Here is a 19996-nt window from a genome sequence, read left to right on the forward strand (position 1 = left end):
ACTCTGTCTTGAAAAACAAACAAACAAACAAACAAACAAACAAACCCCAAAAAACAACAAAAAAGGACACTTGTCTTTCACCTGCTCAAACAAGAAGCAAAAATTCATCCTTAACTGATCTGTGGACCTTGTAGTATCCATACAAATATCTTTATAGAACTAAATATTGGTTGTGAGATTCACATATTACAGGATGAAACACCAACAATACAGCTATAACAAGATTCACTCTTGGGAACATGGAGATGACCTGCTGTTCCAACTCTCTGCCTGATCCTGCCTCACCTGATGGTGTTTCCAGAGACTTGCTCCCAGAACAGCTTCAGGAATGAGTGCTAATCCCCGATGACCTCAATTCATGCAGCCTTTCATATGGTTCCAGACAGAACTTCAGTTAAGTCCTGAACTTTCTCAAGATATAAAGACTGGCAACAAGTGCTACAGATAGCTTTCTTAAGTCTACTCATTTTTTTTTTCTAATTTTCTTACCCCAATCCACTGCTTAAAAAGAAAAAAAGAAATTCTTCTTCCAAATTCAACAGGAAGCAGCCATTAGAAAATCATTGACACAATCTCTTACGTTAGGGTGCCTAGTTTAGTTATTTTATAAATTATCGATGTCATTTTAAGGGATAATTTAGAAATGGTTGTAATTTTGGACAGGGAGGAAACTAAACAGAGAGCTTAGACTCAGGAATTTCTATATTTCCTTTTCTCTTCTTTATTCTTCTTCCTTTTTTATGTAAAGGGAAGGAAGTTTAAAAGAAAAAAAAGGGGGTGGGATAGAGTAATATTACTGAAATTTGATAAATGGGATAGATGGCTTAATTTACTCTTAAACAAAACATTTTATAGCCATAACCTTACATTGGTAAAAACTCATATTTTGATACAGAATTGAAGTTATATCTTTTACATTGGTACAGAATTTTGGATATTAATACAAGTTTAAGGTTTTTATTGGTATAAATCTTTATGCACTGATACAAAATTTTAAATTAATTTTGTTGCTCTTAGACAGGCTCTGTGCCTATGCAGCTCATTTAAGAATACAAGGCTTAGACCCAGTCCTTTTTAACAGCTGCTATTACAAAATGTTTAAAATGACTAAGTAATACAGGTTAATAGTTTGTAAAACTCATGGTCATGTTAGATTCTAATGTAGTTATTGACAATAAAGTGTTTTCAAGGTTACTCAAGTAGTAAATAGCTAGAAACAATAATGTTTAACAATTCAGTTATGCTATATGTAGATGGATGGTCTTCAAAAGCAATAAACTATAACATTTAATGTTCCTTTTAAATAATAGATCTTTGACTATGAGACATGTCTGCTCCTGACAGTACTCCAATCCATTTCAAGGAAGGAAATGAACATCATTACCTACATATGGGGTTGCCTCAATTGTGACAAGCTAGCCACTGGACAAGAAATGCCTCAATTTCATCTACAGACAGAACACCATCCAAAAAGGACAAACAGACAGGATAGTCAACTGCTATGCTCTGCCAAGATAAAGTAAACTAGTTCTTCATAATTTCTACTTCACTTAAGGTCTCTCAGATGCTCTGGGCCAGAAGGCTGAGCACAGATGCTCCAACTTTATAAGAAATATTGGGGATTGTCCAGGCAGTCAGCTGTCTCTGCCAGTTGTTTAAGTTTTGGAAGCTGTGTCTTTGTGCTTCCTAAATATTCAAGTAATATTTATTTCCTCCTCAAATCTCTGACAGGGAAGAATATACTAGTTATGATCTCACAATTGAACTTAAGTTGCTTAACGTTAAAGAAAATGTTCTAGACTTGAAAGGATGGTTTTCTAATGGTAATAAAAGTTAAAATCAAACATGATTTAGGTGCAGAATTCTAAAATCTTTAAGTTAGGATAAATCACAGAATACTTTACCTAAATTGTCAAATATGATGGACTGGATGTTATAAGTGTATATCATACCTTATAATTTACATAATTGTTATAATTGTGTTCAAATTATATCTAAGAGAAAAGAGCCTTTTATTAGACTCCTGGTATGCAATAGTGCAAATTCCTCCTGGACTAAAAGGGGGAATTGTTGAGTATTGCGGCCGACCAGCAGCTCGCAAGGAACGGTTCAACTGAGATGGCAACTCGGGCTGCAAGAGAGGAACTAGAAGGGGCGGAAGAAAGAACGGAGCCAAGTCAAAATCACTCTGATCGAAGCTCAATTTTACTTGTTCCGGCACTCAGTTATGAAGGAAGGGGGAGGGGACCCGATTCCCGCCAGGTGAGCACGTGTGTGGCTCCAAACAGCAAAGCAGCACGGTCCAGCAGTGGGCGTGGCAGAACGAATGAGCAGGAAGCTCCACCCCTGAGCAAGCAGGTTTCAGGCTGGGGGAGGGGAGACTACAGTTGAGGTTTTGTCTTTTACTGTTTATTGTAATGCTGACCTCTAAGATTTGGAGTCTGCACATACCCTAAGGGATCCTGCCCCCACTTAATTATATTTGGTAAATAAAGATGCCAGCAGCCAATAGTTGTGGAGAAGAGACATCGGTGGGGTTTAGGTTTCCCCAGGCTAGAGACCACGAGGAAGGAACAGGAGGAGAGAGAGATGTCATGGGCTAGAGGCCAAGAGAACATGGCCCATAGGGCTGTCTTATGGGCAGTACTGATGAAACTAAGTAATAACTTGGGTTATGGAGGGTAGATAGTTGCCAGCTATAATGCTGCCTAAAGCATATTAAAATACATAGGATGTGTGTTTCATCTCAAAACCTAACTCGTGGGAAGAAAGACCATGCTGTGATTTTAAAACTATTTTTTACTACATTTTATTAAAAATTACATTGTTATAACAACTTGAGAGGCTTGAGTGGCACCTGGAGACTAGATGTCAGTGCGTCATCAATGTGCATTTCCTGGTCTCGATTGTTGGTTTTTGGCTGTGCAGGAGAAGGGTCTTGTGGGAAGCTCACACTACTATTTGCACTACTGAGTACCAGAAAGCTTTTGTTGGTGATGGAAAATCACTGCAACTGACTCTCAAGTGCAAGGGAAACATGGGGGAAAGGGAGAGGGCAGCTTCTTTATACTTTATGATTGTTTTAAAACATGACTTGTAAAATACAAATTTAATTTTCAAATATGAAGGCATTTGGGTTCTGGGCAACCGAAGGGACCAAGGAATGAGCTTCCCTGACAGCCACCAGTGCACCTGCAGTGAGGAAGGGGTGAAAAGATCCTTTATCCAGTTGCAACTGAGCCGTAGTCTTTATAAGGTTTCTAGATGGAATAATTTATTGTGGAGTTTCTACTCTGAACCATGAACACTATGCCCTCTTTGGCAGCATGTATATTAAAAATTGGAATGATACAGAGATTACCATGGCCCTTGCCCAAGGAGGGTACAAATTCAAGAAACAATCCACTTTTATTAAAAATAATTGTTTAGAAAGTAAAGGTTGACACAATACTGAGAAAAAAGGGAAGTAAACAGTTATTTGAAGAATATTTCTTTATTGATGGCTGCATCTGTTTACAATGAGAGGAATCAGGTCACTTTAGAATTTGCTGCTTAGAAGTAGGTCAGCTCATCATCCTCGGTTTTGTTAGTCTGGTAACCAGTAAGTTCCAATTTATTCTTTCCAGGAAGATCCTTGAAGACTTTTATGTGGGTGAAACAACCACCCCCTACATCCACCTGAAAGACATAAAAGAAGAAAGAAGAAAGAAAGAAAGACAGACAGACAGACAGAAAGGAGAAAGAAAGAAGGAAAGGGGAATTATTCACATGGATCTCCATTGTGTGACAAATTTCCTTCTTGTTCTGGCCCAAGCCAGGATCCATGAACTGAACTTCCATCAACTTGTACATTAGGAAAAAGAGCAGCTAACAGTATGGCAGTAAATATATTTCCTAGATGTATTTTTAATACCTTTTAGAAAAGGATTTTATTCAATTTATTTGTATTTAAGTGCAAGATTTGGAGTCTGCACTGAAGACATCAGAAGACGGGGTCAATTCCCCCAAACTGGAGTTTGAGATGGTTGTGAGTCGCCATGTGGGTGCTGAGATCCAAACCCAGGTCCTCTGCAAGAATAGCCAGTGCTCCTACCCACCAACCCATTTCTCCATCTGAATTTTCATTAAAATCTTGGCATAGATTACATTCCAGAGTTACATTTTATTTTCCTCATGTCTGGAACAAGAACAGAGTGATTTTGGGTGATTCTGTTTTCCGACTTCTAAGTTGAGAGAAAAAGTGGCTTAGTTTTATTTTATGGATTTTTTAATGAGGATTAGGTAAAGAGGGGTGTGGCTTGCTTGTAAGTATGAACAGATAGAACAAGCAGAATAATGGAACAAAGAGCAACCCTGGGACAACCTAACATCGAAGCTTATGGTACTCTATTACTGTCTTAGTGGGGATTCAAGACAGATAGAAAACCCTACCAGTAACAAATGAAATGTAGGGACTGGCTGGGAGTAGTGGGGTCAATAGCCAGCCTGCAGGAGGGAAGGAGGGAACTAAGGCTCAATAGCAGAATGGAGGGTGAGGAAGAGAACAGGGGAGGGGGAAGAGAGGGGGGCTGGGGTTGGGAAGCAAGCAACCACATTGAAATAGTGTGGTCGGGAGAAGAAATTTCCAAGGTCGTTTTCTGATGAAACTTTTTATTAATGAAATATGTGATGGAGTTAATATGAAATGTTCATATTTGGATAATCAAAGTTATTAAAATAATCCTAATTTTGGTGAAAAATTTCCTATCTTTGAGTATAATTATTTTTTCCTGTAATTTTTTTCTCAGATGTGAAGAAAGATCATGGAAGGAAGCAGTCCCTTCTGAGGACACAGCTGGGGTTAGCTCACGTGTTTCTTTGGGCCTCGAACATATCAGGAACTCAAATGTGATTGAACTGAGCTGGTCCAGTCCTCATATACAACCCAGCTTTGAGAGTGGCTCTTGTTGAGCTGTCTAGTTCAGCTCATGTCATTAAAACAAACAAACAAACAAACTAAACACATTAAAAACACATAGCTTAAGTAACTATTTTTAAAAAAGAAACAAATGCCACTGTGCCTTGGTCCAATGACGAAGCAGAGGAGGTAAAGGCACTTGACTGTTATCTTTTCAGTCAGGGTTGACATTGTTTAATACAAAGAGATAAATACAGCTCCTATTTATTATCCATGGCTGAGTTTTTGAATTGGTTCCCTTGACATTGGTTCACAAGAATGTCAAAATATATTTTTTCATTAGAACTTAATCAGGAAACCATGTAATTTAATTTTTGATATAAAATTTGTTTTAAATTTAAAAAGTTGTGTGTATGGCTGTGTGTCTGTGTATGGCTATGCACACATAGGAGCAGGTGCCCTCAGAGACCAGAGGTATCAGGTCTTTATAGCTGGGGGTTACAACTGATTGTGAGCAATCTGATGTGGGTCCTAGACAAGCTTGGGGTTTCTGCAAAAGCTGCATTCACTTTTGACAGTTGAGTCATTTCTCCAGCTCCTAAAATGTACTTATAAAATATTATAAGTATGGCTTTATACTGTTGCTGGAGTGCCATCAGTTAGATCTGCTTGAGCTATGAATAGCATGATTTGGGGGCTGGAGAGATGGCTCAGTAGTTACGAGCACTGACTGCTCTTCCAGAAGTCCTGAATTCAATTCCTAGCAACCACATACTGGCTCACAGCCATTTATAATGGGATCTGGTGCCCTCTTCTGGTATGCAGGCATACATGTAGACAGAGCACTCACATGCATAAAAATAATAAAAAAATATTATTTAAGTGATATTAATAACTACTCATTTAAAGGATGAAATTGGCTCATTCTTTCAGCTAATTATTGAAGTCCTTTTTACGTGCATTTAATTTGAACACACAAAATTCCGAAGTTATGAGGTAAAAAATGCTCTAAGACACTGGCCAATTCCCATACCCTAAAACGCTAGCCTCAACATCCACCTGACAGAATAAACAGCCATGGCTGCAAACCAATGTCTGAGCTGTCACACCATCTTTTTCTACAGGGTTCTAGAAATTAAGAACCACATAAGAAAGCTTTCTGTATTCAGGAGAAAATAAAAAGGTAACTAGCCTATCGTCCGATGGATTGGGGAGTCTTCCATTTGCAAGTGGCTTAATTAAAGACCAGTGGAAGAAATGAAGGTACAGTTGGGGGCAACAGGAAACAATCACAACAGTGCTTGAGGGAGGGTGGTGTCTAACCTTAATGAAGTAATTGATTCCAGCGACAACTTGAGTTTTATACTCAACGGCTTTGAATGTTTCATATTTCTCATTGGTTTCCTCTTCGAGCTGTGCTTTGACCTTATGAAGAGAAAGTAAGAGATGATGTTAGGGCTGTGTTGACACAGTATACCTGAGTCACAAATCTGGGAACTTCATCCTGCTGAGAGTACTCAGAGATGCCGATATGCCTGGGCTGGCAGCTCCAGCCTCTAATCCCAGAACTTGAAAGACTGAGGCAGGAGAATGTCATTCAAGAGCCCTTTGAGCTATATAGCAAGTTCCAGGCTACTTGGGATTAAAAATTAAGATCCTGTATCAAAAATCAAAACAACAAAATAAACTAGAAACTATGTAATCTTTTTTTCCCCAATACAAAAACCTTTACACAGGCATGAGGCTGAATTAATATCAAATCACTGCAGTATTACACAATAGGCATAGTTTTGAGCCAGCCCAATAGCTAAGCAAGTAAAGTTGCTTGCCACCAAGAAAATGTGACAACCTGAATTCCATCTCTGGGACCCACATGGTGGAAGGCGAGAATACATTCCTGCAAGTTGTTCTGTGATCTACACACACACACACACACACACACACACACACACACACACACACACACGGGCGCGCCTATGGCAGGGGATGGAAGCTTAGATGCTCTCATTGCTGAAAGGAGTTTGTCTCACATTCAGTGTGTAGACATTTATTGAATGTTATGTATCCACCCTTTCTTCGGGTGCTCAGCTAGACCCTATAGACTAGGATCTGTTATGATCACTAGGGCTCAATTTCTGCTATTAGCCAAGCTCCAGGTTTCTACCAGGGCTGAAAAGGGGCAAGAGCTCACATCTCAGGATGGAGGATGTTGAGGGTAAGGAGGGGGTTTGGGATCTAGCTGTTGGTCATACAGATCCATCAGGTCCCCTGCTCTCTTGATTCAGCCCTCAAAATTTCTGGTGTTGCCAATGCCAGCCATTAACAATCTATCTCCTGTGTGAGCTTGGATGTGCCCTCTATGGCTCAGCCTCAATCTAGACATCTCTCAGTTTTTAATCTTACCTCCATTTACATCCTTCAGGTAGTGTCTACTGATTCCCTATTACTTTTCTCGTTCCCCTCAATCCTTTCCTACCCCTGGAAGGAAAACCGACTCCATCTCTCCTCTCCATTGAGAAGTAGGTGTAGTGATCTCTGATGAAGCATTTGGATGCTTCTAGCTTCACTCAGGTCTCCAGGGCACCCAGAGTTCTCTTTAGACCCTCTGAATCTCTCTTCTCAGCAGGGAGATGTTTTCAATCTTTCTTTGCTGGTCCCTCAGTGAACTGTTAGAACTATTTTCAAGTGCATCTTCAGACTGAGTTCTCATATTTGATTAAGTTCCAACAGGTACCACTCATTTGCCCCCAAAGCCTCCAGAATAGGTGTGTGGGGGGGCAGCAGTTGCTTTGTTGAAATGGAAAATAAACCTTTAAGTCTGGGAAAGAGGACAGGAAGTGAGAGGGAAAAGACTGGACTGGCAAGAGGCAGGGTGCAGGAGAGGAGCCATGGACAGCTGTCCAGAGAGAGGCTGAGTGGGAAGAGGGTTATCCCTTAGGCTTTTGAGTGGCCAATGGAAGGATGCCAGCCCTGGATAGCCACTGGGCTAGAAAGACCTAATCTCTACACTAATCCTCAAACAGATTTATTGAGTCTCATTTTACAAGTAAGGAACTTGAGGAACTTGGTTAAGGTTAAAAATCATTGATCATTGTCAGAGCAATTTTAAAACCTTTTGATAACAAGTTTCTGAGCTACAATCCGTCAGGTTTTAATCTTGGTTATTTTTGAATTTTGTTTTATTTTTCATGTTAATTATGTGCCTGTGTGTGAGTGTGTGTACATGTGAGTGTAGGTACCCATGGAGTCCAGAAGAGGTGCCTGACCAATGTCTGGTTCATTGTGGAAGATGTAGCCTCTCTCCCCTTTGTAGTAAGACACATTTGTGTCCTTTAATGGAGGATTCTACAGACCTGGGTGATGCTGGGAAGTTGGGGAGTAGGGGAAGAGGTGAGTGGGGAGATTGTTAGCGATAATTTAAGAATCAGAAAGTAGCTTGGCACTGAGCAAACCACCAGGAGAAGTACCGGAAGGTACCAGAAGGTGTTTGTGGAGCCTGGTGTGACAGACAGGACTTGTGCTGTACCCAGTTGCTGCTGTCCTTGCAGTGTCTGATGGTAGCTGGAGTCTATGCATTTGCCACTTTGTCCTCCCTCAGAGGAAGGGGCACCTGGTACATTTACTCCAGAGTTGTTGCAGCTTTTCCAAGTAGTGTTAATCTCTCTGAGTTGTTAGTTTTCTAGGATCTGAAGAATCAAGCCATGGAGGCATCCACACCAATGCATTTCCCAAACCTGCAATCATTTTCAGAGCAGAATGGATAGAAGATGTTGGATGCAAGCTAGATAGACATTATTTAAGGAAATTTCCAATAAGAAAAGAGAGTTCAGAGGCTTATGGAAATATGGTTAAGGCTGGTGGGGCATGTCTTATGGACGTTTGTCAACCAATATGCTCAGAAGGAAATATGAAGAAGAACACACAGGACACAAAAAAATGAAGTTACTAGACTATGAGTGGAGGGAAAGAGAGCGTAGGACTGAAGGAAGTAGTAAGACCTGAAGCAATATGATAAGCTAGGGTGTTTCCTTGCCAGATGCCAGCAATTTTCTAAGCAGTATAAGAACTGAGAAACTTGCTGGGGAGACTGTGGAAGGCAGGGTAGGGTGGGAGGCAGGGGCGAGGGTATAGATCTCTAGAAAAACAACAGCAAATAGAACTAAAGGGATGCCGTGTGTCCCCAAGGTCCTGCTGAGACATGGATATTCTTGTATCACATTGGAATGGTGAACTTTCTGTGGTTCTGTGGCTCCCTGGAGCAGAAGTGGAGGAGGAGGGAGGACAGAGAGGGTATGATCTCTAATTGAAGATTGGAATGTCATGGATCACAGGATCATAGTAATTAGAGTGGAGGAGTATAGGAAAACATCCATCTTGGACAAGTGACCAAAAGGACCTAGGTTAGTTCAGATAAGACCAGAGGGGTAGGTGTCTTGAGATTCTGGTGTGGCTGAATGGCAGGTTCTCTGGGGATGGGACAACAGAATGACTGACCAGAAAGTTTAGGTTGGAGAGACAGGAACATAAATCTGTAGATGGGTCAATGGGAGCCATGGCTTGCTAAAGCTCAGGGTGTGCCCAGCTGCACTGAGATATTTGTGTGGTGTCCTGGCCATCGAAGCTCATGCTTAGTGTGTTCTCCAGGGGTGGAGCTCACCGACCAGGTTTCTGTGTGAGGATGAGCATATGCAGTGTGCACATACATTTGCATGTGTAATCATAGCCTGTGCTTCTAAAAATAATCCTTAAAATAACATTTCTTTCCCTCCAATAAACATACTTGGAATTCTCATCCAGTGGCTATTTACATAGTCAATAAAAGATCACCAGCAGCCGGGCATGGTGGCGCACACCTTTAATCCTAGCACTTGGGAGGCAGAGGCAGGCGGATTTCTGAGTTCAAGGCCAGCCTGGTCTACAAAGTGAGTTCCAGGACAGCCAGGGCTATACAGAGAAACCCTGTCTTGGGGGGGGGGGGGAGGGAGGAAAGATGAAACATAGTCAAAAAAACAGTAACTTGAAAACAAGTCATAACAAGAAGCAGGGGGTTTGGGGCTGGAAGAGTAAGCTTCCACAGAGAAGGCAAGTTTGCTGCATTCCCTCCTGATTTCTGCAGAGCTCCCCAGTGTGCTGAGGCTGTGCAGTAGGAAAGGACAGGTTAGTTTATTATATGGGTGACTCTTTTTTTTTTTTTTTGTTTTTGTTTTTTGAGACAGGGTTTCTCTGTATAGCCCTGGCTGTCCTGGAACTCACTTTTGTAGACAAGGCTGGCCTTGAACTCAGAAATCCGCCTGCCTCTGCCTCCCAAGTGCTGGGATTAAAGGTGTGCGCCACCACGCCCGGCTATCTGGGTGACTCTTAAGCATCTTGAGTATAAGTTTCATCATCAAAAAAATAGGATGGAATGCATCCTTGCATGCCAAGGGGCTTTGAAGATCAACTGAGAGGTGGGACAGAAATCAAGGCTTTTAAAACAGCAAAGCTCCTACCCAGGCTAAGACGATCTTGTTAATATCTGTGTCTCATTCTACTTCTCTGGAGCTGCAAGAACACACTTCTAAATATATTTTATTACTCAAGATGTGGTCCACAGATGGTGTCTTTAGCAAGGTAAGTCCTTTCAGCTTTCTGTAGCTTCCTATCTTAAAAATTATATGACCAAACTACATTTTATGTATATATAAAATCCTCAGAGAACTAATGAGAATATCCATGTTTGAAATTATCCTAGCCAGGCAGGATGACACACTCCTGAAGTGCAAGGTACTTGGGAGGCTAGAGGCAAAAGCATTACTAGAACCTGTGAGGTTTGGACTACTCGGAGAAATAGCAAGACCCCTGTTTCAAAAGAGCAGTTATTCTAGATAATCAGGCGATCAACTCTTAAAAGTCATTAAAATCTGCTGTCACTTTTTAATTCATAGTAAATAAAGTATCTCCCTAGAGACCCTGCTCCTGGAACATCTCAGGGGGATTTTTTTATTTCAGTCAACATGAAAATCAACCATGTCTCATTGGTGTATTTGTTCTCGAAATAATATTTTTGCATGTTATTTTAGTTAGTCCTTTTAGGTCTTTCTTCTTACAGGTGAAATGGAGGACTTTTCCTTCCTTGGCACCCTATTTTAGGGTCCCATCTCCCCCAAGCCTTCTAGGATGCCAGATATATTAGTTCCTACAGGAAAGTGAAGTCATGGGTAGGAGTGCCCATACTCCCAGAGACCTTGGAAGCTCTCTTCAGTCAGATCAATATTTTATCCAGGGCAACAGGTGACTCATGTGCACATTTAAGGTTGACAACATCAACATGATGTGAGGATCCTCATGAAGGTATAAATATTTAATATTCCTCAAAAATAAAATGCTCCAAAATATTTACTGGAATAAACCTATGAGTGAGAACTATTTAGCCTTAAAGATTTAGTCATTAATTTTAGGACTGTGACCCCCCTGTAGAATGTTCAGGGCCCTAAGCATGAAGGCTCCCATCTGTTCTAGTCACATAAGATCTGATGGTTCCTATCATGGTGGCACATGCCTATAATCCCAGCACTTGAGAAGTTGAGGCAGCAGGAGTTCCTTCAGTTTGAGGCTAGCCTGAGTTACCTGCAGGCTAGACCATCTAGGAAGACCAAGTCTCAAAGAAACAAACAAACACATACACAAGGAAACAAGTACACAAACAAGCAAATAAACAAGTAGCAAACCAAACTGATCTTGTCTGTCAGGATGATTTGGCTTCAGAGAAGAAAACAACATGATGTAAGAAAATAAAGTGACAGATTGCAAACCTACCTCTAATTTACACGCATTTCTCCTTTGTAAAACATGTAACATGATCCATCTTTTTATATAGATGATAGTTAAGCAGCATGTATTAACTTGCTAGAAACATTAGGCTTTATTTTGAATGTTTAGTGGGCATAGCATCTTGGAATCAGCTCAGGGAATCTTAACAACCTTAGGAGCCTCCATATATCAGCTTCAACTAGAGCGATTGGAAAATTCCATCAGTCATTAGAGCTCCTGGGAGCAGACGTGTGAGGTGTAGAGATGATCCAGCATGAATTCACCTTCAGCTACTGGGGAAACTGAGGCTGCAGTAAAGAGTGTGGCTTGGCCGATTTTACTCTTGGGGTGTTAAAATTTCTCTGAAAGGCTTAATGTTCCACTTTTAGCTGTTATAAAAGTCTGAACAAAACCTGTATTTCTGGTTTCTGTGATATTTCACACTCATAAGGCAGGGCCAAATTATGAATCAAATTCTGAAAATTTGTTTTGGATCAAGTCTTTTCCTGAAGTGCATCGACTCACCTGGTCAGCAATCTCCTGGACTTCTGCTGTGGCAGGTCTGGCCTCTGTCAAGCCTCCGGGCATCATTCTGATCACCAGTTGCTTCTTTGCTGGTCAGGATGCTGAGAAGAAATGATCTGGCAAGCAGGGAGACTTAGGATTTTAAAGGTATCCATAAACTCCTCCTATGAAATGTTTAATCATCACAGTATCTGAGGGAATGGGGAAATGAGTGTGGCCTCGGGCAAGCCTTATTGCATCCCTTAGAGGAAATGCTGATTGAAGTTGAAAAGAAATGAGGTGGTGGACTTGATCAAGAAGGTGTGCCCAGGACTCAGGTATGGTGAACTTGGCTCCTCCCTGTACTCTCTGTGTGAATAGGTCATCCTGTTGTGTCATAAGAGGAAGAACATGTATAACCTGCATCAATATGTTAAACCTCAAAGGCTTCTTTAAAGAGAATACTTAATAATGTCAAGGCTGGTTGCTCGGGATCCACCCAAATTTATAAAGATAATAAAACTGTCTGTGGTGGATTTTTCCTTGCAGTTTCTAAAATGTTTATCCCCAAACATGAAGAATAACATGGCAAACACCGTCATTTCTTCTGCTACTATTGATTTTTTTTGTTGTTTTTGTTTTTAAAGATTTATTTATTTATTATATGTGAGTACACTGTAGCTGTCTTTGTCTTCAGACGCACCAGAAGAGGGCATCAGATCTCATTACGGGTGGTTATGAGCCACCATGTGGTTGCTGGGATTTGAACTTCGGACCTTTGGAAGAGCAGTCGGGTGCTCTTACCCACTGAGCCATCTTACCAGCCCCCTGTTTTGTTTTTTTGAGACAGAGTTTTTCTGTGAAACAGTCCCTACCTTTCCTGGAACTCACTCTGTAGACCTGGCTGGCCTTAAACTTATAAACATCTGCCTTCCTCTGCCTCCCAAGTGCTGGGATTAAAGACATGGCTTGTGTTCTTTTGTATTTAGACAATCCTACAAATCAAGATAAACATGATAAATACACATATTTGAAAATAGCCAAAATTTTTCTCACTAGGGAGATGAGACTCCGAAAAAAAAAAAAAAAAAAAAAAAAAAAAAAAAGAACAAAAAAACAAAACAGAACAAAAACAAAAACAAAAAACAACAACAAGAAACCAAAAAACTGCTAAATCACCTTTTGTTAGATGTATAGTACCCAGAGTGTCTGGTAATCTTTATATAGCACCAGATTCTTAGATTTCTTTAAAGAAAACCCTGTGTATCAACTGACACAAGCAAGGATGCATTCCATCCTATTTTTTGATGATGAAACATATTTAAGAGCCAGCACTTGTCACTCTGCCTCCTGACAGAAGTTTGAAGTTTGACTTACAGAAAAGAAATACAGCTGTCTAAAAAGAAGCAAAGGGGACTTGGCGTGAGGGGCCGCTGTCTGTTGATATGTTCTGATGCTTTGGAGAAGGAAACATAGCTATGTGCCCTGAATGATGCAGACACACTGCATGCTTCCTTTTCTCCCCTGTGCTTTCCCCTATACAACCTCTTTGTACCCTATGAGTTGCCCAAGATGGAACTTTGTAGATGAGGCCCCCCTCTGCTGTCGTGTGCCCAAGCCGTGCTCCTTGGGTAAATCCTGGACTCCCCCCTACTAGCTCTCATCTCATAAACATTGATCTTCAAGCACTGAGAGGCCAGGACTTCAGTAACAGCAGGGACTTTGGCTCATGATTCCAGGGTACGTTTGTCATGGTGGGGAAGGCATGGCGGTAGGTGAGAGGCAGCTGGTTTCATGTGTTTGGTGTCAGGAGGCAGAGTGACACGTGCTGGCTCTCAGCTCACTTTCTCATTTCTTTTCAGTCTAGGACCATGGTAAGATGTCACCTATATATAAAATGGGTCTTTCCATCTTAAATGACCCAATATTGAACATGCTTCAGTGAGGTATAGATTTGTATCCGGGTCTTTCAACCATATCCCATCAAGTTGGCAGGATTAACAATTATGATTGTCAACCAGACTTCTAATAGATGATTTCACTGGAGACAGACCTTTGATATTATGAGGCACAAGCTCTCCTTGAACTCCCCATGTGCCCCATCTTGACTTTGAACTCATGATCCTCTTGAGTCTGCTTCTAAAATTCTGGGATTATGAACAAGTGCCTCTATGCCCAGTGCTAACATCTGCCAATTTTAAGTGGCTTGTTTTTGAAAATTTCTTTGCTGATGTTCAGAATCAGTAAAGGACACTTTAAGGTTGGGGATGTAGCTCAGTGTTAGAGCTCTTTGCAAAGCTTGCTCAAGGCACTAGTGCTACCAAGAAAAATAGTCTTTCACAAGGCGGATCATAGAACCATACCTGATCCTTTAAAGACAGCCATAAACCCTACAAACCTTGTTTGAAACTTCCCCTGCCCTTTGGGTAGGTCTTGACCCTGAGCAGGGTGTTTAACCAGCCTTGTCTGGTAGTAGGTCATAAAATCTTCATTCTAGGAGGGGTTCTGCCTGGTACCATAGAGACGGACCGCCTACCAGACAACCAGGAATCTGCACAGACCAGACTTGCTAGTTCTCCTACCTAGTCTTTTACCAGTAGGCCATAAACCTCCCTGTCCAGTCTCATCATCAGTTGTAGCTGTCCAATTTTGGATAAAATAAAACCATTGAAAATGTGCAGCTGCTGTTCTTGGGTATTTAGGACTCCATTTCCAAAGTGTCCTGTGTCATTTAAAACTTTGATTACATAAACCTGCCCCACTTTGTGTGTGTGTGTGTGTGTGTGCACGTGCTGTCTTTTGTCATAGGAGTGTGAACCTTAGAAAGTAGAGGATGGGTCTTACCCTCTTGCATGCCCCTACATGACATTCATTGTAATGATTCATTTTGCACTGAGTCAAAAGTTTGAAATATGCTTCTTTGACACACCTATCTTTAAAAAAAAAAAAGGCCGTGGTTCATCCTGTATTTGTTGTGTTTATTGTATGGACAACTACAGAGAACTAGATGTTGACATTTGTCTTAGTTAGGGTTTTACGTTTTACTGCTGTGAACAGACACCATGACCATGTCAACTCATATATAACATTTAATTGGGGCTGGCTTACAGGTTTGGAGTTTCAGTCCATTATCATCAAGGTGGGAGCATGAGCACATCTAGACAGGCATGGTACAGGAGGCGCTGAGAGTTCTGTATCTTCATCTGAAAGCTGATAGGAGAAGACTTAATTCCAGGCAGCTAGGATGAAGGTTTTTTTTTTTTTTTTTTTTGAGACAGGGTTTCTTTGTGTAGCCCTGGCTGTCCTGGAACTCACTGTGTAGACTAGACTGGCTTCGAACTCAGAAATCTGTCTGCCTCTGCCTCCCAAGTTCTGGGATTAAAGGCGCTCACCACCACTGCCTGGCTAGGATGAGGTTCTTAAAGCCCATGCCCAGTGTGACACACCTACTCCAACAAGGCCACACCTCCAAATAGTGCCATTCACTGGGCCAAGCATATTCAAACCATGCCAACATTCTAAGATTGTCGGGCAGGTGTGATGGTGCTTGCCTTTAATTTCAGCACATGAGAGGCAGAGGTACATGGAATTTTCTGAGTTCAAGGCTAGCCTGATCTACATAGTGATTTCCATATTAGTCAGAGCTTCTCAGTGAAACAACAATGTCACACACACACACACACACACACACACACACAAATAAACAAATAAATAAAAATTAAAAATAAATAAATAAAAGAAAGCCCTGGGAAGGAGTTTAAGACCCTTGATTTCTGTCCCACCTCTCAGTTCATCTTCACAGCCCCCAGACAGGCAAAGATGTGTTCCATCCTATTTTTAGATGATGAAAATAAGAAACTATCCTGTCCTTTCCCTCTGCACAGCCTTAGCACACTGGGGGAGCTCTGCAGGTACCAGAGAAAAGGAATTCAGCGAACTTGCCTTCTCAGTGGAAGCCAGGTCCTCAGGCTTAAATCACCATGTGAGATGCATAGCCAACAGCCAGTCCATAAAGGCTTTTCCTGAGTCTCTCCTAGGATTTCAACATCTGGCTACAAACCATAAAAGCTACTTAATGGGCTGAATGAAACAGCCTCTTTTACATGGAAATTAACAGTGTAGAGGAAATCAACATATCAAGGGAATATTATAAAATAAAACTTAATAAGTACTGTTTCATGACCACAGGTTTAAGACCAAAAAGGATATTAGGCACTGCTGCCAACCCCTTTACTGTCAGGTGAGCAGGTACAGGGTGGTGGCTCAGCTCCCAGATGTTACTCATCTGTCCTGTCTTGCAGGAGACAGCCTGAGGGGACAATTCCCACTAAAGTGTTGGGAGGCAGAGAAGCAGGCAGTAAAATGTGCATTTTTAGAAAGCATTTTATCAATCACAGCAATAATTCCCTTTCAAAGAACACCATGGGTCAGATACTACAAGAAAACCCTTGTTAAGTCAGGAAATTCAGTCTATTCCTCCAAGATGATGGTCACTTGGGTCCCCACACAGTGTCAGGCCAGAGGGGGTTATTGTATCCCTAGAATCAGCTGAAGAGTCTGAGACAAATATCTCCACTCTGTGTCATTTGTACATGTCAAATAGTTTGTATTTACTGATCAAACATAGACATACCTATTTGGGCCCTTCATTGCAAATCATCATAATATTGATTTTTGCTTTGTTTTTATTTTTTTTCGAGTGTGTGTGTGTGTGTGTGTGTGTGTGTGTGTGTGTGTGTGTGTATGTGTGTGTTTATGTGCATTTTTATTTTTGAGGTAGGTTTTAATGGGTAGCCCCAACTAGCTTGGAACTTTCTTTCTTTTTGTTTGTTTGTTTGTTTGTTTTTGTTTTTTGTTTTGTTTTGTTTTCGAGACAGGGTTTCTCTGTGTATCCCTGGCTGTCCTGGAACTCACTCTGTAGTCCAAGCTGGCCTCGAACTCAGAAATCTGCCTGCCTCTGCCTCTTGAGTGCTGGGATTGAAGGCCTGCGCCCCCACTGCCCAGCGTGCTTGGAACTTTCTAAATAGCCAAAGCTGCTCTTGAATGATTCTCCTGCTCAGACTTCCAAATTCTGAGATTAGCACCTTGAGGCTTGAGTCTGAGGACCCTCAGCAGGATGAGGTTTCCAGATTCGTGACTCAGGTAAGATGAGTCAGCACAGCCCTAACATCATCTCTCACTTTCTCCTCATAAGATCAGACCACTGCTCAAAGAGAAAACCAATGAGAAATATGAAAAAATTCGGAGCCATCAAGTATAAATCTCAAGTCGTAGCTGGAGTCAATTACTTCATTAAGGTTAGACACCAACCTCCCTCAAGCACTGTTGTGATTGTTTCCCGTTGCCCCAACTGTAGCTTCATTTCTACTTTTCTTTTTTTTTTCTTTTTCTTTCTTTTTTTTTTTTTTTTCAAGACAGGGTTTCTCTGTGCAGTCCTGGCTGTCCTGGAACTCACTCTGTAGACCAGACTGCCCTCGAACTCAGAAATCTGCCTGCCTCTTCTACTACTGGTCTTTAATTAAGACACTTGCAATTGGAAGATCCCCAAATCCATTGGTTGACAGGTTAGTTACCTTGTTTTATATTGTGAATACAGAAAGCTTTCTTCAGACCTATGGTAAGAAGTCAGTGTGATCTCTCTCTCTCTCTCTCTCTCCCCTCTCCCCCCCCCCCCCCGCCACAAGCACATGTTTGTGCATCATGTAAACACACACACTTTTTGTATGATGCTGATCAGAGTGACATATTTAATGGTAAACTTTGGTTATTAGCATTTGAAGATTAAGGTAGGAAGGGATATCAGAACACAATATCTACTGTAGAACACAAAACTATTTATTGTTCCCATAAAGAAAAATTTGGCAGTTCTTATCCAGATGGCCTCTATCTCAGGTTCATGCCCCAAAACCACTGGGAGTGTTACCCTGATGGAACCTAAGCTGCTTTACATTACAAAGGAGGCAGCCTGGTGGCATTCACAATGTAGGTTGTAACACAGTAAAAATATGGGGGCCATACAGTCCATATTCTCTAAAGACAATCTGAGTTTCTTTTCCCTTATCAAACGATATGCCCATTTTTCTCCTAACTTAGAAGTCAGAAAACAGAATCACCAGAAACACAGGATTCCCTCTGCTCCTCTCCAGGCATCATGAAAATAAAATGTAACTCTGGAATGTAACCCGTGCCAAGATTTTAATGTAAAGTACAATAAATTAAATCCAGATGAAGAAATGGTTTACTGGGTAGGAACTCTGGCTGTTCCTGCAGAGGACCTGGGTTTGGGTCTCAGCACCCACATGGCTGCTCACAACTATTTTAAACTCCAGTTCATTGGGATTTAACACCCTCTTCTGAGGTCTTCAGACATTGCATGCATGTGATTCATTTAAATACAAGTAGGCAAAAACATTTATACAAATAAATTGAATAAAATGTTTTTCTAAAAGATATTAAAAGTACCTAGGAAATACGTTTTCTGCCATACTGTTAGCTGTTCTTTCTACTAACATAAGGGTGGATGGAAGTTTAGTTCACAGGTGCTGCCAGTAGTGTTGTTTCATCAGAGCTTGGCACATCAAGTCTTGATGAGAAAGAAGATCTGTCATACCATGGAGATCCAGGAGCATAATCCTTCTTCCTTCCTTCCTTCCTTCCTTCCTTCCTTCCTTCCTTCCTTCCTTCCTTCCTTCCTTCCTTCCTTCCTTCCTTCCCTCCCTCCCTCTCTCCCTCCCTCCTTCCTTCCCTTCTGCCCCCCACCTTCCCTCCCTCCCTCTTCTTCTTCTTCCTTCCTTCCTTCCTTCCTTCCTTCCTTCCTTCCTTCCTTCCTTCCTTCCTTCCTTCCTTCCTTTCTTTCTCTCTCTCTCTCTCTCTCTCTCTCTCTCTCTCTCTCTCTCTCTCTCTCTCTCTCTCTCTTCTTTTATGTCTTTCAGATGGATGTAGGTAGTGGTTGTTACCTCCACCTAAGAATGGTATTTGGAGAGAAAACAATTTGGAACTTAGTGGTTACCTGAGTAACAAACCCAGGAATGATGAGCTGTCCTACTTCTAAGCAGCAAATTCCAATGTGATCTCATCCCTCTCATTGTAAAGAGATGCAGCCATCAATAAAGAAGTATTCTTGAAATAACTGTTTTCCTCCATTGTTACTCAGTATTGTGTTGACCTTTATTTCCTAGATAATTACCTTTAAATATGGAATATTTCATCAATTTGCATGTCATCCTTGGGAAAGGGCTATGCTTCCCTGTATCATTCCAATTTTTAATATATGTATTGTCAAAGAGGGCACAGTGTTCTTGGTTCAGAGTAGAAACTCCACAATGAATGATGCCAACTGGAAACTTTAGAAAACCTATGGCTCAGTTGCAACTGTTTCACCCCTTCCTCACCCCTGCAGGTGCACTGGTGGCTGTCAGGAAAGCTCACTCCTTGGTCCCTTCAGTTGCCCAGGGCCCAGCATGTCATCTCTTTCATATTTAAAATTAAATTTGTTTTTAACAAGTCTTGTTTTAAAACAATCCTAACATGTAAAGAAGGGCCCCTCTCCCCTCCCCCATGCTTCCCTCTCACTTGAGAGTCAGTTGCAGTGATTTCCCATCACCTACAAATACTTCCTAGTGTTCAATAGTGTGAATAGCAATGTGCACTTTCCACAAGACCATTCTTCTGCACAGCCAAAAACCAACAATCAATATCAGGAAATGAACACTGATGGCACAGTGACTTCTTGTTCTCAGGTGCTACTCAAGCCACTCATGTTGTTGCAATAATGACCTTTATTACTGAGGTTTAGTCCAGAGTCAT

General features: G+C 41.3%; 1 protein-coding gene and 2 non-coding genes across 3 annotated transcripts; 1 reads left to right on the forward strand and 2 right to left on the reverse strand.

Moving 5' to 3' along the window:
• The first annotated feature begins 3309 nt into the window (after positions 1-3309).
• Positions 3310-3412, forward strand: LOC115029692 (U6 spliceosomal RNA). Its single transcript, XR_003835239.1, has one exon. It is a non-coding gene; the product is annotated as a U6 spliceosomal RNA (small nuclear RNA).
• Positions 3413-3552: 140 nt separating this feature from the next.
• LOC110311892 (cystatin-A) lies at positions 3553-12277 on the reverse strand. The gene is made up of 3 exons (XM_021185475.2): positions 12212-12277; positions 6221-6322; positions 3553-3678 (listed from the first exon to the last, which is right to left on the reverse strand). The coding sequence occupies exons 1-3, from the start codon at positions 12275-12277 to the stop codon at positions 3553-3555; spliced, it is 294 nt and encodes a 97-aa protein (XP_021041134.1).
• A 7101-nt stretch (positions 12278-19378) lies between these two features.
• LOC115029694 (U6 spliceosomal RNA) lies at positions 19379-19481 on the reverse strand. Its single transcript, XR_003835241.1, has one exon. It is a non-coding gene; the product is annotated as a U6 spliceosomal RNA (small nuclear RNA).
• Positions 19482-19996: the final 515 nt, after the last annotated feature.

Source organism: Mus caroli, unplaced genomic scaffold (assembly GCF_978045245.1).
Source record: "Mus caroli unplaced genomic scaffold, Mus_caroli_1 scaffold_17, whole genome shotgun sequence".
Classification (NCBI taxonomy): domain Eukaryota; kingdom Metazoa; phylum Chordata; class Mammalia; order Rodentia; family Muridae; genus Mus; species Mus caroli.

What these genes read in the sequence shown, in the direction of transcription:
- LOC110311892 (XM_021185475.2), bottom strand. Translation starts at nt 12,277, where the DNA reads ATGATGCCCGGAGGCTTGACAGAGGCCAGACCTGCCACAGCAGAAGTC. An exon ending in TCCAGGAGATTGCTGACCAG is followed by an intron (nt 6,323 to 12,211) that starts GTGAGTCGATGC and finishes TCTCTTCATAAG; the next exon opens with GTCAAAGCACAGCTCGAAGA. An exon ending in GAATCAATTACTTCATTAAG is followed by an intron (nt 3,679 to 6,220) that starts GTTAGACACCAC and finishes TATGTCTTTCAG; the next exon opens with GTGGATGTAGGGGGTGGTTG.